This window comes from Bufo bufo, chromosome 11, assembly GCF_905171765.1.
Source record: "Bufo bufo chromosome 11, aBufBuf1.1, whole genome shotgun sequence".
Taxonomy (NCBI): Eukaryota; Metazoa; Chordata; class Amphibia; order Anura; family Bufonidae; genus Bufo; species Bufo bufo.
Genome location: NC_053399.1, coordinates 100,854,765 through 100,877,388, shown reverse-complemented (window position 1 = coordinate 100,877,388; position 22,624 = coordinate 100,854,765). Strand labels below are relative to the sequence as shown.

The following is a 22,624-nucleotide window of genomic DNA, read 5'->3' as shown; positions in this document are numbered from 1 at the left end:
CAGGAGATGAGGGGACAGTAATGACTAACCCACAGGAGATGAGGGGACAGTAATGACTAACACACAGGAGATGAGGGTACACTAATGACTAACCCACAGGAGATGAGGGGACAGTAATGACTAACCCACAGGAGATGTGGGTACACTAATGACTAACCCACAGGAGATGAGGGGACAGTAATGACTAACCCACAGGAGATGAGGGTACACTAATGACTAACCCACAGGAGATGAGGGGACAGTAATGACTAACCCACAGGAGATGAGGGTACACTAATGACTAACCCACAGTAGATGTGGGTACACTAAAGACTAATCTACAGGAGATGTAGGTACACTAAAGACTAACCCACAGTAGATGTGGGTACACTAATGACTAACCCACAGGAGATGAGGGGACAGTAATGACTGTGGCACAGGAGATGTGGGTACACTAATGACTAACCCACAGGAGATGAGGGTACACTAAAGACTAACCCACAGGAGATGAGGGGACAGTAATGACTAACCCACAGGAGATGAGGGGACAGTAATGACTAACCCACAGGAGATGAGGGGACAGTAATGACTAACCCACAGTAGATGTGGGTACACTAAAGACTAACCCACAGGAGATGAGGGGACACTAATGACTAACCCACAGTAGATGTGGGTACACTAAAGACTAACCCACAGGAGATGAGGGGACAGTAATGACTAACCCACAGGAGATGAGGGGACAGTAATGACTAACCCACAGGAGATGAGGGAACACTAATGAGTGTGACACATGAGGAGATGAGGGGACACTAATGACTGTGGCACACAAGGAGATGAAGGAACCCAAATTTCTGTGACACACAGGGGACTCTTGAGGCCTAGCCTGTTTTTTATCTAGAACGTCAGATTTAGGGTTAAACAGACAAGTTCTGTGCGTCGCACCACGAGGCAGCCGGTTTGGCAGGCAGGCATCCTGCATGTTTGAAGTAGCTGGTAATGAAGGGATAATTATCTAGAATAGGACAATTATGCCGTGAACCAGAGTATTGAAGACGAGCGTCAATGTAATTCAGAAATCCCAGATGCAGAAGATTATAACGGCATTCAGTCAGACCAGCAGTGACAGAGACTGCATCCACCAGTCTCACCACTAACATCACCCAACCATCCAACTGGAGCATAGCCGTGGAACCATAAAGTGGTCTTTCTAGTGCCATACTGACAGGAGATGTATCACCTCACATAGGCGGTGGGAGTCTAGAAACCCTGAGGGATCTGTCATGTCAGCTGTAGAGCATGTCATCCATCTCCTCTAGAAACAGATATAATTGGAATGCTGAACAGAGTTTGTAATAACCCGATCCACAAAGGGATCCAATAAGAGAAATGAGAGACAGGCTGGTGACTATGACAGACGTGGTTGATCTTCCGGTGTAATGTAGAACAGTACAGGTGGAGGCCCCTTATAGATCTGAACTCTGTACAGTGAGGAAGTGGGACAGGAAAAATACTGGGCTGTAATCACGTTGAAGATGTTTAAGAGTGCAATGAAGGACCAGACAGAAGTTTTATCTTAACTTACACATCTTATGAACTTATTGGGAAAGTCAATTATTGTGGTGAAAGATGAAGAGACAAGAGGAAGAAGACAACCAAATTTAGGCCGCCATACACATTTGATATCAACTGAACCTGGCCTTGCTGACCATCTGTTTAAATTGGTGGTGTCCCAACTCTCCCCTGGTGTCTGGAGAGAACACAGTTATCTGGCTGCAGCTTACTCTCCAGTGAGAACACATGTTCAGCTGATCTGGATGTGCATGAAAGGGTCGGGAGGAATAGTGGTCAGTCAAGAAGGGTCCAGCTATCTAACATGTATGTCCAGCTTACATGAGGACCTAAACAGAGGACATTCGCTATTCTTACACCTACATAATTGCAGACCTTTGAAGCATCTTGAGATCCTACAGAGGTTTAGAAATTATATTTCATGATTTAGGTAGGAAATGGAGAGATGGAAATTTTACCAATAGATATCAGTGAGCAGAAGAAAACAAGGTTGATAAGGAAGAAGAACAAGAAGAAGAAAGAGGTTGATAAGGAAGAAGAACAAGAAGAAGAAAGAGGTTGATAAGGAAGAAGAACAAGAAGAAGAAAGAGGTTGATGAAGAAGAACAAGAAGAGGAAAGAAGACGATAAAAAGAACGGGAAGTGGTCGTCAATAAGGAAGAGGAACAAAAAGAGGAAAGAGGTTGACAAAGGAGAAGACGAAGACAAGGAAAGAGTTCGATAAGGAAGAAGAGGAACGAGGTTGATAAATAATAAGAGCAAGAAGAGGAAAGCGGTTAGTAAAGATGAACACGAAGACAAAAAAAGAGTTCAATAACGAAGAAGAACAAGAAAGAGGTTGATAAAGAAGAGGAAAGAGGGCAATAAGGAAGAAGAACAAGAAAAGGCTAAAAAGGAAAAAGAACATGAAGACGAGGAAAGAGTTCGATAAGGAAGAAGAACAAGATGAGCAAAAAGGATGATAAGGAAGAAAAATGATAAGATGAGAGACAAGGCAGCCGTGAGATGGTTCCAATGTCATTCAAACTTTTAACATTAATGTTCTTTGATCATTTTTGTGACTCTCCATCACACCATTCGTTATCAGAAGATGTCATGTAAACGTCACGGCAAGGAGCTTCCATGATGGAATTATCAATAGGACACAATAGTGACCCAGTTGTGGACAGGCTATGTCAATCATATGCAACCAGCTGGACTTGGGTTTTCTTTTGTGAGATTAAAGGATTGACTATGTTGAAATCCACTGAAAGGGGAATTTTTCTAAGTGGATAGCAGCTGGTCACAGGGGCCTGTCAAGTGAGGAGGGGTTATCCAAAGTAGACTGATTTGTAAAATGGCATTGCATGACATCCCACTGCCTGCTGTCCATCTAGTCATATAAGACCGTCTACTTCCTACGAGTACAGCTTTCAACAGCTGGGGTTGTCAGATAGTACATCTCTACCAATCAGCCGTGGTTTTTCTTTGCCTCATAATGTCTATATTAATCAGATTTTCATAAAAAAACATCTAGTACATGAGATATGAGGATGAGACTGTCCTAAAACAGGGAAGAAAATGATAGGTAGTTGGCCCTGAGGTGGATATATTAGAAGAGGGACACAGTCCATAATAATAGAAACAATAGGACAGCTGAATCTATAGAGAAGGAAGATAAGACTCCAAACCTTGGTGATGTAGAGATGTAGAGGAGGAAGGAAAAGTCAGGAGTTCATGTTTTGGAGGAACATTCGCTGTACCCCATGTAGGCAGATCAGATACAGTAATGAGGAGGTGTCAAGTTCTCGAAGCCCATGTTACCTGACATAACACTGGAATAGTGTAGAGGGTGTGAAGGCCGAGCCACAGCTGCTTCCTGTACGTCCAGGAACCCTCTGCTGCGTCATACTGTATAATGGGGGTGCCTATATTTAAAGAGATCCTAACTTATCTGCAGATCTTAAACTCAGCCTATTGTTACTTTGAAAAGTGTGTGAACGTACAAGCAGTTTACTGCATGCACCTTGTATGATCTCAGCAGTGCAGGACATGGAGCAGCTCGCATGTTATTTCATCTCATCGGGGTGATGTATATCACAAATGGACATCATAGTCTTCATCATGAAAGCTTGGCATATCATCTTATGTGATACCTTGAGACCTTCCAGTTGCTGGCCTCAGCAAGTTGTGGTGAACACAAAAGGGGAGAGGCGCTCATAGGGTGGTAGGTCTAATGTTTGTAGAGAGGTATTAGATGATTGTGCTCACCTTTATGTGTTGTGCATGTAGACACAATGGGTCTTCAAATCCTCAAACCATGGGGTAGCCAACCCTCCGGTAACAGTAAACAGAATGGATACTGACAGTAGGGAGGGCCTACACCACGTGGACACCTCCTGGCGCAAACACGACGAACACGATGAGATAATTTGAATTGCTTTATTGGTAACGTCGTTGAAGCGTCACATGCCCGGTGAGGAGGATTTATTTTTCCTTTCACCCGAGTACCTCACTCATGACCCAAAAACTTGAAAAAGAAGTATCAATACTCTGAAACCGAGGTTACCAATAAAGCAATTCAAATTATCTCTCCGTTCTGGTCGTGTTTGCGCCAGGAGGTGTCCAAGTGGTGGAGGACATCCCTATTGTCTGCATCCTTCCATCCAAGTCGGTGGCCTCGGTATCTCGACCCCTCATGGTCCAATTCTCATCCTACCTTCTGAATAAGGAGTAGACAATGACCCAACCTAAAAACGGGTTTTCTAATGCTGGCCCCACAGGGTAGGGACACCTCTGGGACATGAACTCACCATAGTAGGTTCTGTTCCACATGTGATCGGTGATGGCACTGGCATTCTTCATACTGTATCCCTTTGCCCGGGTGTCATTAACAGCCTGGGCGTAGAGCATGACTGAATCGTAGAACGCAGCTGCTACCGTGTTCATCTGTAAACAATACACAACACGGCATGAACATGTATCCCGGAATGCACATTGTCCTCACACGCTCAGACCTCCGAGTAACTCCAAACCACCTGCAAACGTCCAGTGTCACACGCACCCCCTCATCACTGCATGCTCATTATAGTCTAAGCACTCGGCGCTGACGTTGGACCGTGTCCTAGATCTAATCTCTTTGTCTTTTGCCCACGGGCCGGTAATGAAACATTTCCTGCTGACGTACACAATTAATCGCCCATCAGAACCAAGTGGTAAATTACTAGGAGCTAATTTCCAAGCAGGAGCATGAAGACGACTCCCGCAGGGAGCCTGTATAATAAAAGCACAGGTTCTGGAGCAGTCAGGAACTTGTGGTCACTGTGCCCACCCCACCCCAGGTCTCACTCACCAGAGTGTTCTCCATGGTGTGATTGAATCTGTGAGCGTAGTTCCTCAGGTCGTTCAGGAATTCCTCATACTCAGGGTTGTTGGGCTCTTTGATGGTGATAATCATCACTGCCTGACCGGGAGACACAACGTATCAGTCACCATAATACGACATACTCATATCCGACACGGCCGCTACTTTCTGTAGCTAATGTCGGGCCTGGCGACCAATGCCTGATATATGGAAAATTCCCTCATGGGTCGGTAACTCCATTGAACCTGCTTCCTCGCTTTCCCCGGGTGCCCTTCACAAATATTATTTATTGGGTGCCTTTATATATACAGTGGCGTGTCAATATGTACCTTGTGTTAAACCCTTCCCGGCCCTTTAATTATGGAGACAGGTCGGTGTGTTTACCCCGTTCTAGACTTTTTAATAAGATCGCTTAAAAGGACTGTCTCTGCTCAGCCGTGCAAAGGCAGTAGCCGTGGCTTAACCCCTTTCATGCGGACTGACAGGCAGATCTTTCGTTGACAGCGCCACCGTCCCTCGCCGACAATCGGGTGACAGGACACAGCAGGAGGATCTGTCATTTCTCTGCAGGAGGGACACAAATGTGCTAGGGATGGGGAGGTAGTCTGATTGTTTTATACAATGTCCCCAGCCATATTGTTCTCGACTAAAGACAATCTGTAAAAATAAGCGTTGACATCCAAAGTTAATCTGTTTTCCCTTAGTCCTAACAGCAGTACAGAGATAAGGTATTTCTGCCCGTGTGAAATGGTAGGACAGATGGAATTTTTAATTAATCGCTAATTAGGTAGAGACCCCTGAGCCTATACAAGGACATCTATCACCTCCCACCTTGTGTTTGTTATAAAGAAGTAACCTACTTAAGGTAGGAAACTGTTAGGACTAAGGGAAAACAGATTAATGTTAAAAATCAATGCTCCCGTTATGTTCTGGGGATTCAGCAAGAAGTAACCCCATAGGGACCGCCTGAGAGAGGTTAGGATGTAATGGAAATAATAAATATGGAGGTAAGTTTATCCCTCATGTAAATGAATCCAAGAGGATTCCAGATATTGTAAGAGGGGGAAACATCTTTACCTGAAATGCTTCCTTGGCTTTAGTGTCATCTGCGTCTCCTCTGTACCATGGCCGCCTGAAGTCTGGGTATCTGGAGCCTTGGAGGCTGGCACCAAAGATATCAACATAGAAGAACACGTAGTCTCCGAAGCACAAACCTTGTTGATAGACTTGTAGCATGAACCGTCGGAAAATGTTCGGAGAGCAGCAAATATAAACAACTGACAACGAAAAGAAGCAAAATATCAACTAATACCAGCAACACAGTATACTCAATCTACTCCAATAACATATCAATAATGAGAGACATTCAGCTTCACAATTCTGCTCATAGGGGGGAGTATTATAGTAGTTATATTACTGTACATAGGAGGCAGTATTATAGTAGTTATATTACTGTACATAGGAGGCAGTATTATAGTAGTTATATTCCTGTACATAGGAGGCGGTATTATAGTAGTTATATTACTGTACATAGGAGCAGTATTATAGTAGTTATATTCTTGTACATAGGAGCAGTATTATAGTAGTTATATTCTTGTACATAGGAGCAGTATTATAGTAGTTATATTCTTGTACATAGGAGCAGTATTATAGTAGTTATATTCTTGTACATAGGAGCAGTATTATAGTAGTTATATTCTTGTACATAGGAGCAGTATTATAGTAGTTATATTCTTGTACATAGGAGCAGTATTATAGTAGTTATATTCTTGTACATAGGAGCAGTATTATAGTAGTTATATTCCTATACATAGGAGGCAGTATTATAGTAGTTATATTATTGTACATAGGAGCAGTATTATAGTAGTTATAATCTTGTACATAGGAGGCAGTATTATAGTAGTTATATTCTTGTACATAGGAGCAGTATTATAGTAGTTATATTCTTGTACATAGGAGGCAGTATTATAGTAGTTATATTCTTGTACATAGGAGCAGTATTATAGTAGTTATATTCTTGTACATAGGAGCAGTATTATAGTAGTTATATTCTTGTATATAGGAGCAGTATTATAGTAGTTATATTCCTGTACATAGGAGGCAGTATTATAGTAGTTATATTCTTGTACATAGGAGGCAGTATTATAGTAGTTATATTCTTGTACATAGGAGGCAGTATTATAGTAGTTATATTCTTGTACATAGGAGCAGTATTATAGTAGTTATATTCTTGTACATAGGAGGCAGTATTATAGTAGTTATATTCTTGTACATAGGAGCAGTATTATAGTAGTTATATTCTTGTACATAGGAGCAGTGTTATAGTAGTTATATTCTTGTACATAGGAGCAGTATTATAGTAGTTATATTCTTGTACATAGGAGGCAGTATTATAGTAGTTATATTCCTGTATATAGGAGCAGTATTATAGTAGTTATATTCTTGTACATAGGGGGCAGTATTATAGTAGTTATATTCTTGTACATAGGAGCAGTATTATAGTAGTTATATTCTTGTACATAGGAGCAGTATTATAGTAGTTATATTCTTGTACATAGGAGCAGTATTATAGTAGTTATATTCTTGTACATAGGAGGCAGTATTATAGTAGTTATATTACTGTACATAGGAGGCAGTATTATAGTAGTTATATTCTTGTACATAGGAGCAGTATTATAGTAGTTATATTCTTGTACATAGGAGGCAGTATTATAGTAGTTATATTCTTGTACATAGGAGGTAGTATTATAGTAGTTATATTCTTGTACATAGGAGCAGTATTATAGTAGTTATATTCTTGTACATAGGAGCAGTATTATAGTAGTTATATTCTTGTACATAGGAGCAGTATTATAGTAGTTATATTCTTGTACATAGGAGGCAGTATTATAGCAGTTATATTCTTGTACATAGGAGCAGTATTATAGTAGTTATATTCTTGTACATAGGAGCAGTATTATAGTAGTTATATTCTTGTACATAGGAGCAGTATTATAGTAGTTATATTCTTGTACATAGGAGCAGTATTATAGTAGTTATATTCTTGTACATAGGAGGCAGTATTATAGCAGTTATATTCTTGTACATAGGAGGAGTTAAAGATATAGAAAAATGCAATGGGAAGTTCAGGAAAAGAAGTTGTAGGCGTTTAAATGCTGGATTCACAGAACTTGGCACGGCCATAGTGACATTGTTGTGCACTTTACATTTTGGCTGTGTCTATATTTCTTTAAATAATTGAATGCGGCTCACTTGGGTGATTTTCCATGAAGATTTTTTTCTTGTTCTTGTACATCCCCAAGTGAGATGTTTTCAACCCAAACTAAAGGCGATAACACAGATGATGCTACCTTCCAAATACATGACATAGAAAACTTTGGTAACCACAGATCCAAACAATTCTTCCAAATTTGGAGCTGTTATTACCAAACAAATCTCTGCCAACCCAAAAGCCCAACACAACCTTTTCCGCCAAGGACATGCAATTCTGCCAACCAATGAGAGCACAAGTTCCTCTAATGGACAAATGTTTATGACTCCACTACTGGACATGAACCCAAGCAATGAAGCCAAACAACAACGTAGCACAACACGAACACTGCCGAGAAGCCGTCCGTCCCTGTGCACCAAGCTAAACACTGACGCAGCATGTCATGAAGACTGCTTGCTAAAGATCTATCTCCTACCTGTGAACCCTAAGACCTAATTGTGGACAATCTGGCCATAGACAGTTGGGGACGAATAGAGAACAGCCAGACAAGGGTCCTACCCATCCGTGAAATCGTCGACAACCCTGCCACATAGCAACCCAACACAACTACGCCAGAGATTAAAAACAACAGAAACCCAAAAACAACCAACCATTCAAATATTACATATAAATTAGGCCAAGTTCACACTTCAGTTAGTCAAAACTATGTGCGGGTCAAAAACACTGAACAGGTGCAGATCTTTCCATTACACCGAATATCTCTGAAGGCTTTACTATGGGTTTTGGCTCAAAATAACTGAAGCCTTACGGAAGCAAGGTCAACACTGCAGACTAACCAAAGTGGGACCCAACATCACCAAGTGAAGAAGAAACCCAAGGCCATAGCCACCAAGGAGTCAACCAGAGACAAGTCAAAGACAACCCAGCTAGGCAAATACAATCCTTCTACACATGGATCCTTAGGCCAAGAAGACCACCAGAGATCCAGCTCTGTCTTCTCTACCATGGACCTAGAACAAAGCTAGAATCAGTATTCTAAAACTGATCAGCAGCATAGTAAACCAGGTCATGAAAAGCTTCACGGCAGAACTAAACTACTCACTCATTCCAACAATCCCAAAAAACACGTCAAAAACAAGGAGCGACCAAAGCTCTAGGTCCTGCGTTGAGAAGAAGACTTTCCGTTCTATTACAGAGCACATAACAAGAGGTAGAAAAGAAGTTTGAGCGAGAGATAATTAGAAGAGGAGATTGGGGGATTATCCACGAGAAAAGAGCTACATGGATGGTAGACACAACCGCCAAGGGCTGGACCCCATGCAGAACAGCGGTGTCGCTCCTTTCCAATCTCCGCACAGTTGATGTGTGCTTAAAATGCTAATCGCAGTCGTTAAATGTTTATTTCATGCATTATGGAGACGTGAACATCCCACGCCTCATTATTTACACTTATCCAGTGACTCCTGCAGGGAAACGAGCACTGGGAGCCTTGGAGGAGGAGGCCGGGATCTCTAAGACCCGCAGATCAGGTGGGACGTCAAGGAGCAGAGTCCACCGCTTTAATGTAGGCTTTTATCGTTGGGAAATTTACTGGTGGAAGTGATGTGGAAACAAGAACTGGTTCTGAGTTTTATGTGAAGTATGACGGGTGCGCAGGCGCTGCCGACCTCGTAGCCGCTTTATACCAGAAGCCGTTTATGTGGGTCCTGGTTTTACACCTCACTGAACAGCGGAGGAGAGGCACCAACAGGACACGAGGCACCACGGTGACATCACTGAGAATGCAGCCTGTCCATCACTAGAGATCAGCGGTGACATCACTGAGAATGCCGCCTATCCATCACTAGAGATCAGCGGTGACATCACTGAGAATGCCGCCTATCCATCACTAGAGATCAGCGGTGACATCACTGAGAATGCAGCCTGTCCATCACTAGAGATCAGTGGTGACATCACTGAGAATGCCGCCTATCCATCACTAGAGATCAGCGGTGACATCACTGAGAATGCAGCCTATCCATTCACTAGAGATCAGCGGTGACATCACTGAGAATGCAGCCTATCCATCACTAGAGATCAGCGGTGACATCACTGAGAATGCAGCCTATCCATCACTAGAGATCAGCGATGACATCACTGAGAATGCAGCCTATCCATCACTAGACATCAGCGGTGACATCACTGAGAATGCAGCCTATTCATCACTAGAGATCAGCGGTGACATCTCTGAGAATGCCGCCTATCCACTCATGCAGCCCCCCATGAATCATTGCACTCATTCTCCTAGATCTACACTAGCTCGTGACCCCATGGAGCTGAGGTGCTGGACCTTTGTGTCATGGTGACAGTTGAAGCCTTCAGACTGGAGTTTACCGGAGAACTGATGCTGTATAGTTATCAGTGAGGCGGAGGGGTTAAAGTGGAGATCAGGGGAATCCTGGTGCCTCTGGCTGTGTCCCGCCGGGGACCCCCGTGGGGCGCTGCTCCTCCATCTCCTGACTGCCAGGACTGACATTTGCCATCAGTAATCAGCAGCGTGCAGTCAGCAGGGGCAGTTAGAGGGGGGCAGGATAATTAGCGCTCGTGCACAGGGCACCCCTCAGCCACTATAATTAGCACTGGCTGACCGGCGCTCGTCTCCTCGGGTCTGTCCGGAGGGATCACAGAAGCAGCATCATTATAATGTTATAATCATCTCTGATGGCGGAACTCATGTTCCTTTACTGTAATCCATCCGGGATCATGAAGAACGCACCGCTCTACCCCGCCATCCGAAGACTCACCGCGGCCCTGGGGCAAAAGTGGTCAGTGACTGAGGGGCAGTTAGTACTAAGAGGTCGGTGAGTAACGGGCGGTTAGTACTAAGAGGTCGTGAGTAAAAGGGCGGTTAGTACTAAGAGGTCGGTGAGTAAAGGGGCGGTTAGTACTAAGAGGTCGGTGAGTAAAAGGGCGGTTAGTACTTAGATGTCGGTGAGTAAAGGGGCAGTTAGTACTAAGAGTTCGGTGAGTAAAGGGGCGGTTAGTACTAAGAGGTCGGTGAGTAAAGGGGCGGTTAGTACTAAGAGGTCGGTGAGTAAAAGGGCGGTTAGTACTAAGAGGTTGGTGAGTAACGGGCGGTTAGTCATTAGATGTCGGTGAGTAAAGGGGCAGTTAGTACTAAAAGGTCGGTGAGTAAAGGGTCAGTTAGTACTAAGAGGTCGGTGAGTAAAGGGGCAGTTAGTACTAAGAGGTCGGTGAGAAAAGGGGCGGTTAGTACTTAGATGTCGGTGAGTAAAGGGGCAGTTAGTACTAAGAGGTTGGTGAGTAACGGGCGGTTAGTACTAAGAGGTTGGTGAGTAACGGGCAGTTAGTACTAAGAGGTTGGTGAGTAATGGGGTAGTTAGTACTAAGATGTTGGTGAGTAACGGGCGGTTAGTACGAAGAGGTTGGTGAGTAACGGGCGGTTAGTACTAAGAGGTTGCTGAGTAAAGGGCCGGTGAGTACAAAGAGGTCGGTGAGTAAAGGGTTGATTAGTACTTAGATGTTAGTGAGTAAAGGGGCAGTTAGTACTAAGAGGTTGGTGAGTGAAGGGGCGGTTAGTACTAAGAGGTTGGTGAGTAACGAGCGGTTAGTACTAAGAGGTCGGTGAGTAAAGGGGCGGTTAGTACTTAGATGTCGGTGAGTAACGGGCGGTTAGTACTAAGAGGTCGGTGAGTAAAGGGGCGGTTAGTACTAAGAGGTCGGTGAGTAAAGGGGCAGTTAGTACTAAGAGGTCGGTGAGTAAAGGGGCAGTTAGTACTAAGAGGTCGGTGAGTAAAAGGGCGGTTAGTACTAAGAGGTTGGTGAGTAACGGGCGGTTAGTCATTAGATGTCGGTGAGTAAAGGGGCAGTTAGTACTAAAAGGTCGGTGAGTAAAGGGTCAGTTAGTACTAAGAGGTCGGTGAGTAAAGGGGCAGTTAGTACTAAGAGGTCGGTGAGAAAAGGGGCGGTTAGTACTTAGATGTCGGTGAGTAAAGGGGCAGTTAGTACTAAGAGGTTGGTGAGTAACGGGCGGTTAGTACTAAGAGGTTGGTGAGTAACGGGCAGTTAGTACTAAGAGGTTGGTGAGTAATGGGGTAGTTAGTACTAAGATGTTGGTGAGTAACGGGCGGTTAGTACGAAGAGGTTGGTGAGTAAAGGGGCAGTTAGTACTAAGAGGTCAGTGAGTAAAGGGGCAGTTAGTACTAAGAGGTTGGTGAGTAACGGGCAGTTAGTACTAAGAGGTCGGTGAGTAAAGGGGCGGTTAGTACTTAGATGTCGGTGAGTAAAGGGGCAGTTAGTACTAAGAGGTTGGTGAGTAACGGGCGGTTAGTACTAAGAGGTTGGTGAGTAACGGGCAGTTAGTACTAAGAGGTTGGTGAGTAAAGGGGCAGTTAGCACTAAGAGGTTGGTGAGTAACGGGCAGTTAGTACTAAGAGGTTGGTGAGTAACGAGCGGTTAGTACTAAGAGGTCGGTGAGTAAAGGGGCGGTTAGTACTTAGATGTCGGTGAGTAACGGGCGGTTAGTACTAAGAGGTCGGTGAGTAAAGGGGCAGTTAGTACTAAGAGGTTGGTGAGTAACAGGCGGTTAGTACTAAGAGGTTGGTGAGTAACGGGCGGTTAATACTAAGAGGTTGGTGAGTAAAGGGGCAGTTAGTACTAAGAGGTCAGTGAGTAAAGGGGCAGTTAGTACTAAGAGGTTGGTGAGTAACGGGCGGTTAGTACTAAGAGGCTTGTGAGTAACGGGCGGTTAGTACTAAGAGGTTGGTGAGTAAGGGGCAGTTAGTACTAAGAGGTCAGTGAGTAAAGGGGCAGTTAGTACTAAGAGGTTGGTGAGTAACGGGCGGTTAGTACTAAGAGGCTGGTGAGTAACGGGCGGTTAGTACTAAGAGGTTGGTGAGTAAGGGGCAGTTAGTACTAAGAGGTCAGTGAATAAAGGGGCAGTTAGTACTAAGAGGTTGGTGAGTAACGGGCGGTTAGTACTAAGAGGCTGGTGAGTAACGGGCGGTTAGTACTAAGAGGTTGGTGAGTAAAGGGCCGGTGAGTACAAAGAGGTCGGTGAGTAAAGGATTGATTAGTACTTAGATGTTAGTGAGTAAAGGGGCAGTTAGTACTAAGAGGTTGGTGAGTAAAGGGCCGTTTAGTACTTAGATGTCAGTGAGTAAAGGGGCAGTTAGTACTAAGAGGTCGGTGAGTAAAGGGGCGGTTAGTACTAAGAGGTCGGTAAGTAAAGGGGTGGTTAGTACTAAGAGGTTTGTGAGTAAAGGGGCGGTTAGTACTAAGAGGTCGGTGAGTAAATGGGCAGTTAGTACTAAGAGGTCGGTGAGTAAGGGGCGGTTAGTACTAAGAGGTCGGTGAGTAAAGGGGCGGTTAGTACTAAGAGGTTGGTGAGTAACAGGCGGTTAGTACTAAGAGGTTGGTAAGTAAAGGGCCGGATAGTACTAAGAGGTGGGTGAGTAAAGGGGTGGTTAGTACTAAGAGGTCGGTGAGTAAAGGCCCGGTTAGTACTAAGAGGTCGGTGAGTAAAGGGGCGGTTAGTACTAAGAGGTCAGTGAGTAACGGGCGGTTAGTACTAAGAGGTCGGTGAGTAAAGGGGCGGTTAGTACTTAGATGTCAGTGAGTAAGGGGCGGTTATTACTTAGATGTCAGTAAGTAAAGGGGCGGTTAGTACTAAGAGGTCGGTGAGTAAATGGGCAGTTAGTACTAAGAGGTTGGTGAGTAACAGGCGGTTAGTACTAAGAGGTTGGTAAGTAAAGGGCCGGATAGTACTAAGAGGTGGGTGAGTAAGTGGCGGTTAGTACTAAGATGTCGATGAGTAAAGGGGCGGTTAGTACTAAGAGGTCGGTGAGTAAGGGGCGGTTAGTACTTAGATGTCAGTGAGTAAGGGGCGGTTAGTACTAAGAGGTCGGTGAGTAAAGGGGCGGTTAGTACTAAGATGTCGGTGTGTAAAGGGGCGGTTAGTACTAAGAGGTTGGTGAGTAAGGGGCGGTTAGTACTAAGAGGGCGGTGAGTAAGGGGCGGTTAGTACTAAGAGGTCGGTGAGTAAGGGGCGGTTAGTACTTAGATGTCAGTTAGTAAAGGGGCAGTTAGTACTAAGAGGTCGGTGAGTAAGGGGCGGTTAGTACTTAGATGTCAGTTAGTAAGGGGCGGTTAGTACTAAGAGGTCGGTGAGGAAGGGGTGGTTAGTACTAAGAGGTTGGTGAGTAAGGGGCGGTTAGTACTAAGAGGGCGGTGAGTAAGGGGCGGTTAGTACTTAGATGTCAGTTAGTAAGGGGCGGTTAGTACTAAGAGGTCGGTGAGGAAGGGGTGGTTAGTACTAAGAGGTCGGTGAGTAAGGGGCGGTTAGTACTTAGATGTCAGTTAGTAAGGGGCGGTTAGTACTAAGAGGTCGGTGAGTAAGGGGCGGTTAGTACTTAGATGTCAGTTAGTAAGGGGCGGTTAGTACTAAGAGGTCGGTGAGGAAGGGGTGGTTAGTACTAAGAGGTCGGTGAGTAAAGGGGGCGGTTAGTACTAAGAGGTCGGTGAGTAAAGGGGCGGTTAGCACCGAGATGTAGGTAAGTAAGGGGCGGCCATTACAGACGGAGCAGCAGGGCAGGGGTTAATCCCTGGGGAACAGTCAGGGAGCGGTGGCGGTACAGAATGTCACACATGGCTTCCTTCTGCCGCTTGAATCCTTCCGCAGGATGAGGGGTGGAAGCCACTGACAGGGAGTGCGAGGCTTCCTTCCCGAGTGTGAGTATTTACATCAAAGTGTCTATATGGCGCTGCTTATGTCAGCATCTGACCGCTACGTGTGGATGAGACATGTGGAGACATGTTACTGGTGACATCCCCAGTGCTGGACACCGGTGTGGAGGGCAGACTCACCTCTAACCTACATCTCACCACCGGGGGCGCTCTTCATTGCCACTGGCCATGGACATGAGGGGCAGAAATGGCAAAGTTTTACAAGAAAAATAATTTCTGTATGTAGTATTGGAAAGTTTCAAAACAGCAGTGAACATGGAGGAAAGACAACATCCCACATAAGCATCATATGTAACTATGGCCGTTCTTACGGGAACACAAACAGAGATTTCTCATTCAAAAAACATTCTCTGGAGTTACATAAAATCAGGCGGTGTATAGAGCTGAGGTCATATGAAGAGACGTGTGAGGATTATATAGAGCTGTGGTCACATGAAGAAGAGACGTGTGAGGATTATATAGAGCTGTGGTCACATGAAGAAGAAGAGACATGTGAGGATTATATAGAGCTGTGGTCACATGAAGAAGTAGAGACGTGTGAGGATTATATAGAGCTGTGGTCACATGAAGAAGAAGAGACGTGTGAGGATTATATAGAGCTGTGGTCACATGAAGAAGAGGAGACGTGTGAGGATTATATAGAGCTGTGGTCACATGAAGAAGAAGAGACGTGTGAGGATTATATAGAGCTGTGGTCACATGAAGAAGAAGAGACATGTGAGGATTATATAGAGCTGTGGTCACATGAAGAAGTAGAGACGTGTGAGGATTATATAGAGCTGTGGTCACATGAAGAAGAAGAGACGTGTGAGGATTATATAGAGCTGTGGTCACATGAAGAAGAGGAGACGTGTGAGGATTATATAGAGCTGTGGTCACATGAAGGAGAAGAGACGTGTGAGGATTATATAGAGCTGTGGTCACATGAAGAAGAGACGTGTGAGGATTATATAGAGCTGTGGTCACATGAAGAAGAGACGTGTGAGGATTATATAGAGCTGTGGTCACATGAAGAGACGTGTGAGGATTATATAGAGCTGTGGTCACATGAAGAAGAAGAGACGTGTGAGGATTATATAGAGCTGAGGTCACATGAAGAAGAGAGGTGTGAGGATTATATAGAGCTGTGGTCACATGAAGAGACGTGTGAGGATTATATAGAGCTGTGGTCACATGAAGAAGAGACGTGTGAGGATTATATAGAGCTGTGGTCACATGAAGAAGAAGAGACATGTGAGGATTATATAGAGCTGTGGTCACATGAAGAAGTAGAGACGTGTGAGGATTATATAGAGCTGTGGTCACATGAAGAAGAAGAGACGTGTGAGGATTATATAGAGCTGTGGTCACATGAAGAAGAAGAGACATGTAAGGATTATCTAGAGCTGTGGTCACATGAAGAAGAGACGTGTGAGGATTATATAGAGCTGTGGTCACATGAAGAAGAAGAGACGTGTGAGGATTATATAGAGCTGTGGTCACATGAAGAAGAAGAGACATGTAAGGATTATATAGAGCTGTGGTCACATGAAGAAGAAGAGACGTGTGAGGATTATATAGAGCTGTGGTCACATTAAGAAGAAGAGACGTGTGAGGATTATATAGAGCTGTGGTCACATGAAGAAGCAGAGACGTGTGAGGATTATATAGAGCTGTGGTCACATGAAGAAGAGACGTGTGAGGATTATATAGAGCTGTGGTCACATGAAGAAGAGACGTGTGAGGATTATATAGAGCTGTGGTCACATGAAGAAGAAGAGACGTGTGAGGATTATATAGAGCTGTGGTCACATGAAGAAGAAGAGACGTGTGAGGATTATATAGAGCTGTGGTCACATGAAGAAGAAGAGACGTGTGAGGATTATATAGAGCTGTGGTCACATGAAGAAGAGACATGTGAGGATTATATAGAGCTGTGGTCAGACGTGTGTGGATTATATAGAGCTGTGGTCACATGAAGAAGAAGAGACGTGTGAGGATTATATAGAGCTGTGGTCACATGAAGAAGAGACATGTGAGGATTATATAGAGCTGTGGTCAGACGTGTGAGGATTATATAGAGCTGTGGTCACATGAAGAAGAGACGTGTGAGGATTATATAGAGCTGTGGTCACATGAAGAAGAAGAGACGTGTGAGGATTATATAGAGCTGTGGTCACATGAAGAAGAAGAGACGTGTGAGGATTATATAGAGCTGTGGTCACATGAAGAAGAAGAGACGTGTGAGGATTATATAGAGCTGTGGTCACATGAAGAAGAGACATGTGAGGATTATATAGAGCTGTGGTCAGACGTGTGAGGATTATATAGAGCTGTGGTCACATGAAGAAGAGACGTGTGAGGATTATATAGAGCTGTGGTCACATGAAGAAGAGACGTGTGAGGATTATATAGAGCTGTGGTAACATGAAGAAGAAGAGACGTGTGAGGATTATATAGAGCTGTGGTCACATGAAGAAGAAGAGACGTGTGAGGATTATATAGAGCTGTGGTCACATGAAGAAGAGAGGTGTGAGGATTATATAGAGCTGTGGTCACATGAAGAAGAAGAGACGTGTGAGGATTATATAGAGCTGTGGTCACATGAAGAAGAGACATGTGAGGATTATATAGAGCTGTGGTCACATGAAGAAGAGAGGTGTGAGGATTATATAGAGCTGTGGTCACATGAAGAAGAGACGTGTGAGGATTATATAGAGCTGTGGTCACATGAAGAAGAAGAGACGTGTGAGGATTATATAGAGCTGTGGTCACATGAAGAAGAGACTTGTGAGGATTATATAGAGCTGTGGTCACATGAAGAAGAAGAGACGCGTGAGGATTATATAGAGCTGTGGTCACATGAAGAAGAGACGTGTGAGGATTATATAGAGCTGTGGTCACATGAAGAAGAGAGGTGTGAGGATTATATAGAGCTGTGGTCACATGAAGAAGAAGAGACGTGTGAGGATTATATAGAGCTGTGGTCACATGAAGAAGAGACGTGTGAGGATTATATAGAGCTGTGGTCACATGAAGAAGAAGAGACGTGTGAGGATTATATAGAGCTGTGGTCACATGAAGAAGAAGAGACGTGTGAGGATTATATAGAGCTGTGGTCACATGAATAAGAGACGTGTGAGGATTATATAGAGCTGTGGTCACATGAAGAAGAGACGTGTGAGGATTATATAGAGCTGTGGTCACATGAAGAAGAGACGTGTGAGGATTATATAGAGCTGTGGTCACATGAAGAAGAGACGTGTGAGGATTATGTAGAGCTGTGGTCACATGAAGAAGAGACGTGTGAGGGTTATATAGAGCTGTGGTCACATGAAGAAGAGACGTGTGAGGATTATATAGAGCTGTGGTCACATGAAGTAGAGAGGTGTGAGGATTATATAGAGCTGTGGTCACATGAAGAAGAGACGTGTGAGGGTTATATAGAGCTGTGGTCACATGAAGAAGAGACGTGTGAGGATTATATAGAGCTGTGGTCACATGAAGAAGAAGAGACGTGTGAGGATTATATAGAGCTGTGGTCACATGAAGAAGAAGAGACGTGTGAGGATTATATAGAGCTGTGGTCACATGAAGAAGAAGAGATGTGTGAGGATTATATAGAGCTGTGGTCACATGAAGAAGAGACGTGTGAGGATTATATAGAGCTGTGGTCACATGAAGAAGAGACGTGTGAGGGTTATATAGAGCTGTGGTCACATGAAGAAGAGACATGTGAGGATTATATAGAGCTGTGGTCACATGAAGAAGAAGAGACGTGTGAGGATTATATAGAGCTGTGGTCACATGAAGAAGAAGAGACGTGTGAAGATTATGTAGAGCTGTGGACACATGAAGAAGAGACGTGTGAGGATTATATAGAGCTGTGGTCACATGAAGAATAGACGTGTGAGGATTATATAGAGCTGTGGTCACATGAAGAAGAGACGTGTGAGGATTATATAGAGCTGTGGTCACATGGAGAAGAAGAGACGTGTGAGGATTATATAGAGCTGTGGTCACACGAAGAAGAGACGTGTGAGGATTATATAGAGCTGTGGAAACATGAAGAAGAGACGTGTGAGGATTATACAGAGCTGTGGTCACATGAGGAAGAGACGTGTGAGGATTATATAGAGCTGTGGTCACATGAAGAAGAGACGTGTGAGGATTATATAGAGCTGTGGAAACATGAAGAAGAGACGTGTGAGGATTATACAGAGCTGTGGTCACATGTGGAAGAGAAGTGTGAGGATTATATAGAGCTGTGGTCACATGAAGAAGAAGAGACGTGTGAGGATTATATAGAGCTGTGGTCACATGAAGAAGAGACGTGTGAGGATTATATAGAACTGTTGTCACACGAAGAAGAGACGTGTGAGGATTATATAGAGCTGTGGTCACATGAAGAAGAAGAGACGTGTGAGGATTATATAGAGCTGTGGTCACATGAAGAAGAAGAGACGTGTGAGGATTATATAGAGCTGTGGTCACATGAAGAAGAGACGTGTGAGGATTATATAGAGCTGTGGTAACATGAAGAAGAAGAGACGTGTGAGGATTATATAGAGCTGTGGTCACATGAAGAAGAGACTTCGAGGATTATATAGAGCTGTGGTCACATGAAGAAGAGACATGTGAGGATTATATAGAGCTGTGGTCACATGAAGAAGAGACGTGAGGATTATATAGAGCTGTGGTCACATGAAGAAGAGACGTGTGAGGATTATATAGAGCTGTGGTCACATGAAGAAGAAGAGACGTGTGAGGATTATATAGAGCTGTGGTCACATGAAGAAGAAGAGACGTGTGAGGATTACATAGAGCTGTGGTCACATGAAGAAGAAGAGACGTGTGAGGATTATATAGAGCTGTGGTCACATGAAGAAGAAGAGACGTGTGAGGATTATATGGAGCTGTGGTCACATGAAGAAGAAGAGACGTGTGAGGATTATATAGAGCTGTGGTCACATGGAGAAGAGACGTGTGAGGATTATATAGAGCTGTGGTCACATGAAGAAGAGACGTGTGAGGATTATATAGAGCTGTGGTCACATGAAGAAGAAGAGACGTGTGAGGATTATATAGATCTTTGGTCACATGAAGAAGAAGAGACGTGTGAGGATTATATAGAGCTGTGGTCACATGAAGAAGAAGAGACGTGTGAGGATTATATAGAGCTGTGGTCACATGAAGAAGAGACGTGTGAGGATTATATAGAGCTGTGGTCACATGAAGAAGAAGAGACGTGTGAGGATTATATAGAGCTGTGGTCACATGAAGAAGAGACGTGTGAGGATTATATAGAGCTGTGGTCACATGAAGAAGAAGAGACGTGTGAGGATTATATAGAGCTGTGGTCACATGAAGAAGAGACATGTGAGGATTATATAGAGCTGTGGTCACATGAAGAAGAGACATGTGAGGATTATATAGAGCTGTAGTCACATGAAGAAGAGACGTGTGAGGATTATATAGAGCTGTGGTCACATGAAGAAGAGACGTGTGAGGATTATATAGAGCTGTGGTCACATGAAGAAGAGACGTGTGAGGATTATATAGAGCTGTGGTCACATGAAGAAGAAGAGACGTGTGAGGATTATATAGAGCTGAGGTCACATGAAGAAGAAGAGACGTGTGAGGATTATATAGAGCTGTGGTCACATGAAGAAGAAGAGACGTGTGAGGATTATATAGAGCTGTGGTCACATGAAGAAGAAGAGATGTGTGAGGATTATATAGAGCTGTGGTCACATGAAGAAGAGACGTGTGAGGATTATATAGAGCTGTGGTCACATGAAGAAGAAGAGACGTGTGAGGATTATATAGAGCTGTGGTCACATGAAGAAGAGACGTGTGAGGATTATATAGAGCTGTGGTCACATGAAGAAGAGACATGTGAGGATTATATAGAGCTGTTGTCACATGAAGAAGAGACGTGTGAGGATTATGTATATCTGTGGTCACATGGAGAAGAAGAGACGTGTGAGGATTATATAGATCTGTGGTCACATTAAGAAGAGACGTGTGAGGATTATATAGAGCTGTGGTCACATGAAGAAGAAGAGACGTGTGAGGATTATATAGAGCTGTGGGCACATGAAGAAGAGACGAGTGAGGATTATATAGAGCTGTGGTCACATGAAGAAGAGACGTGTGAGGATTATATAGAGCTGTGATCACATGAAGAAGAAGAGACGTGTGAGGATTATATAGAGCTGTGGTCACATGAAGAAGAAGAGACATGTGAGGATTATATAGAGCTGTGGTCACATGAAGAAGAGACGTGTGAGGATTATATAGAGCTGTGGTCACATGAAGAAGAAGAGACGTGTGAGGATTATATAGAGCTGTGGGCACATGAAGAAGAGACGAGTGAGGATTATATATATCTGTGGTCACATTAAGAAGAGACGTGTGAGGATTATATAGAGCTGTGGTCACATGAAGAAGAAGAGACGTGTGAGGATTATATAGAGCTGTGGGCACATGAAGAAGAGACGAGTGAGGATTATATAGAGCTGTGGTCACATGAAGAAGAGACGTGTGAGGATTATATATATCTGTGGTCACATGGAGAAGAAGAGACGTGTGAGGATTATATAGAGCTGTGGTCACATGAAGAAGAGACGTGTGAGGATTATATATATCTGTGGTCACATGAAGAAGAGACGTGTGAGGGTTATATAGATCTGTGGTCACATTAAGAAGAGACGTGTGAGGATTATATAGAGCTGTGGTCACATGAAGAAGAAGAGACGTGTGAGGATTATATAGAGCTGTGGTCACATGAAGAAGAGACGTATGAGGAATATATAGAGCTGTGATCACATGAGGAAGAAGAGACGTGTGAGGATTATATAGAGCTGTGGGCACATGAAGAAGAGACGAGTGAGGATTATATAGAGCTGTGGTCACATGAAGAAGAGACGTGTGAGGATTATATAGAGCTGTGGTCACATGAAGAAGAAGAGACGTGTGAGGATTATATAGAGCTGTGGGCACATGAAGAAGAGACGAGTGAGGATTATATAGAGCTGTGGTCACATGAAGAAGAGACGTGTGAGGATTATATAGAGCTGTGATCACATGAAGAAGAAGAGACGTGTGAGGATTATATAGAGCTGTGGTCACATGAAGAAGAGACTTCGAGGATTATATAGAGCTGTGGTCACATGAAGAAGAGACATGTGAGGATTATATTGAGCTGTGGTCACATGAAGAAGAGACGTGAGGATTATATAGAGCTGTGGTCACATGAAGAAGAGACGTGTGAGGATTATATAGAGCTGTGGTCACATGAAGAAGAAGAGACATGTGAGGATTATATAGAGCTGTGGTCACATGAAGAAGAAGAGACGTGTGAGGATATATAGAACTGTGGTCACATGAAGAAGAGACGTGTGAGGATTATATAGAGCTGTGGTCATATGAAGAAGAGACGTGTGAGGATTATATAGAGCTGTGGTCATATGAAGAAGAGACGTGTGAGGGTTATATAGAGCTGTGGTCACATGAAGGAGAGACGTGTGAGGATTATATAGAGCTGTGTTCACATGAAGAAGAAGAGATGTGTGAGGATTATATAGAGCTGTGTTCACATGAAGAAGAAGAGATGTGTGAGGATTATATAGAGCTGTGGTCACATGAAGAAGAAGAGACGTGTGAGGATTATATAGAGCTGTGGTCACATGAAGAAGAGACGTGTGAGGATTATATAGAGCTGTGGTCACATGAAGAAGAGACGTGTGAGGATTATTTAGGGCTGTGGTCACATGAAGAAGAAGAGATGTGTGAGG

The 22,624-nt window shown here is 43.8% G+C and overlaps 1 protein-coding gene across 1 annotated transcript in view; it reads right to left on the bottom strand.

Annotated features, from left to right (window-relative positions):
- Positions 1 to 22,624, bottom strand: part of NPR1 (natriuretic peptide receptor 1) — a 54,687-nt gene that overhangs the window by 15,432 nt on the left and 16,631 nt on the right. Inside the window, exons 2-4 of the mRNA XM_040411215.1 lie at positions 5,969 to 6,168; positions 4,880 to 4,990; positions 4,341 to 4,476 (exon numbers count right to left, since the gene is read on the bottom strand). Of these exons, the coding sequence (XP_040267149.1) occupies positions 4,341 to 4,476; positions 4,880 to 4,990; positions 5,969 to 6,168 (447 nt within the window). The remainder of the gene's footprint in view (positions 1 to 4,340; positions 4,477 to 4,879; positions 4,991 to 5,968; positions 6,169 to 22,624) is intronic.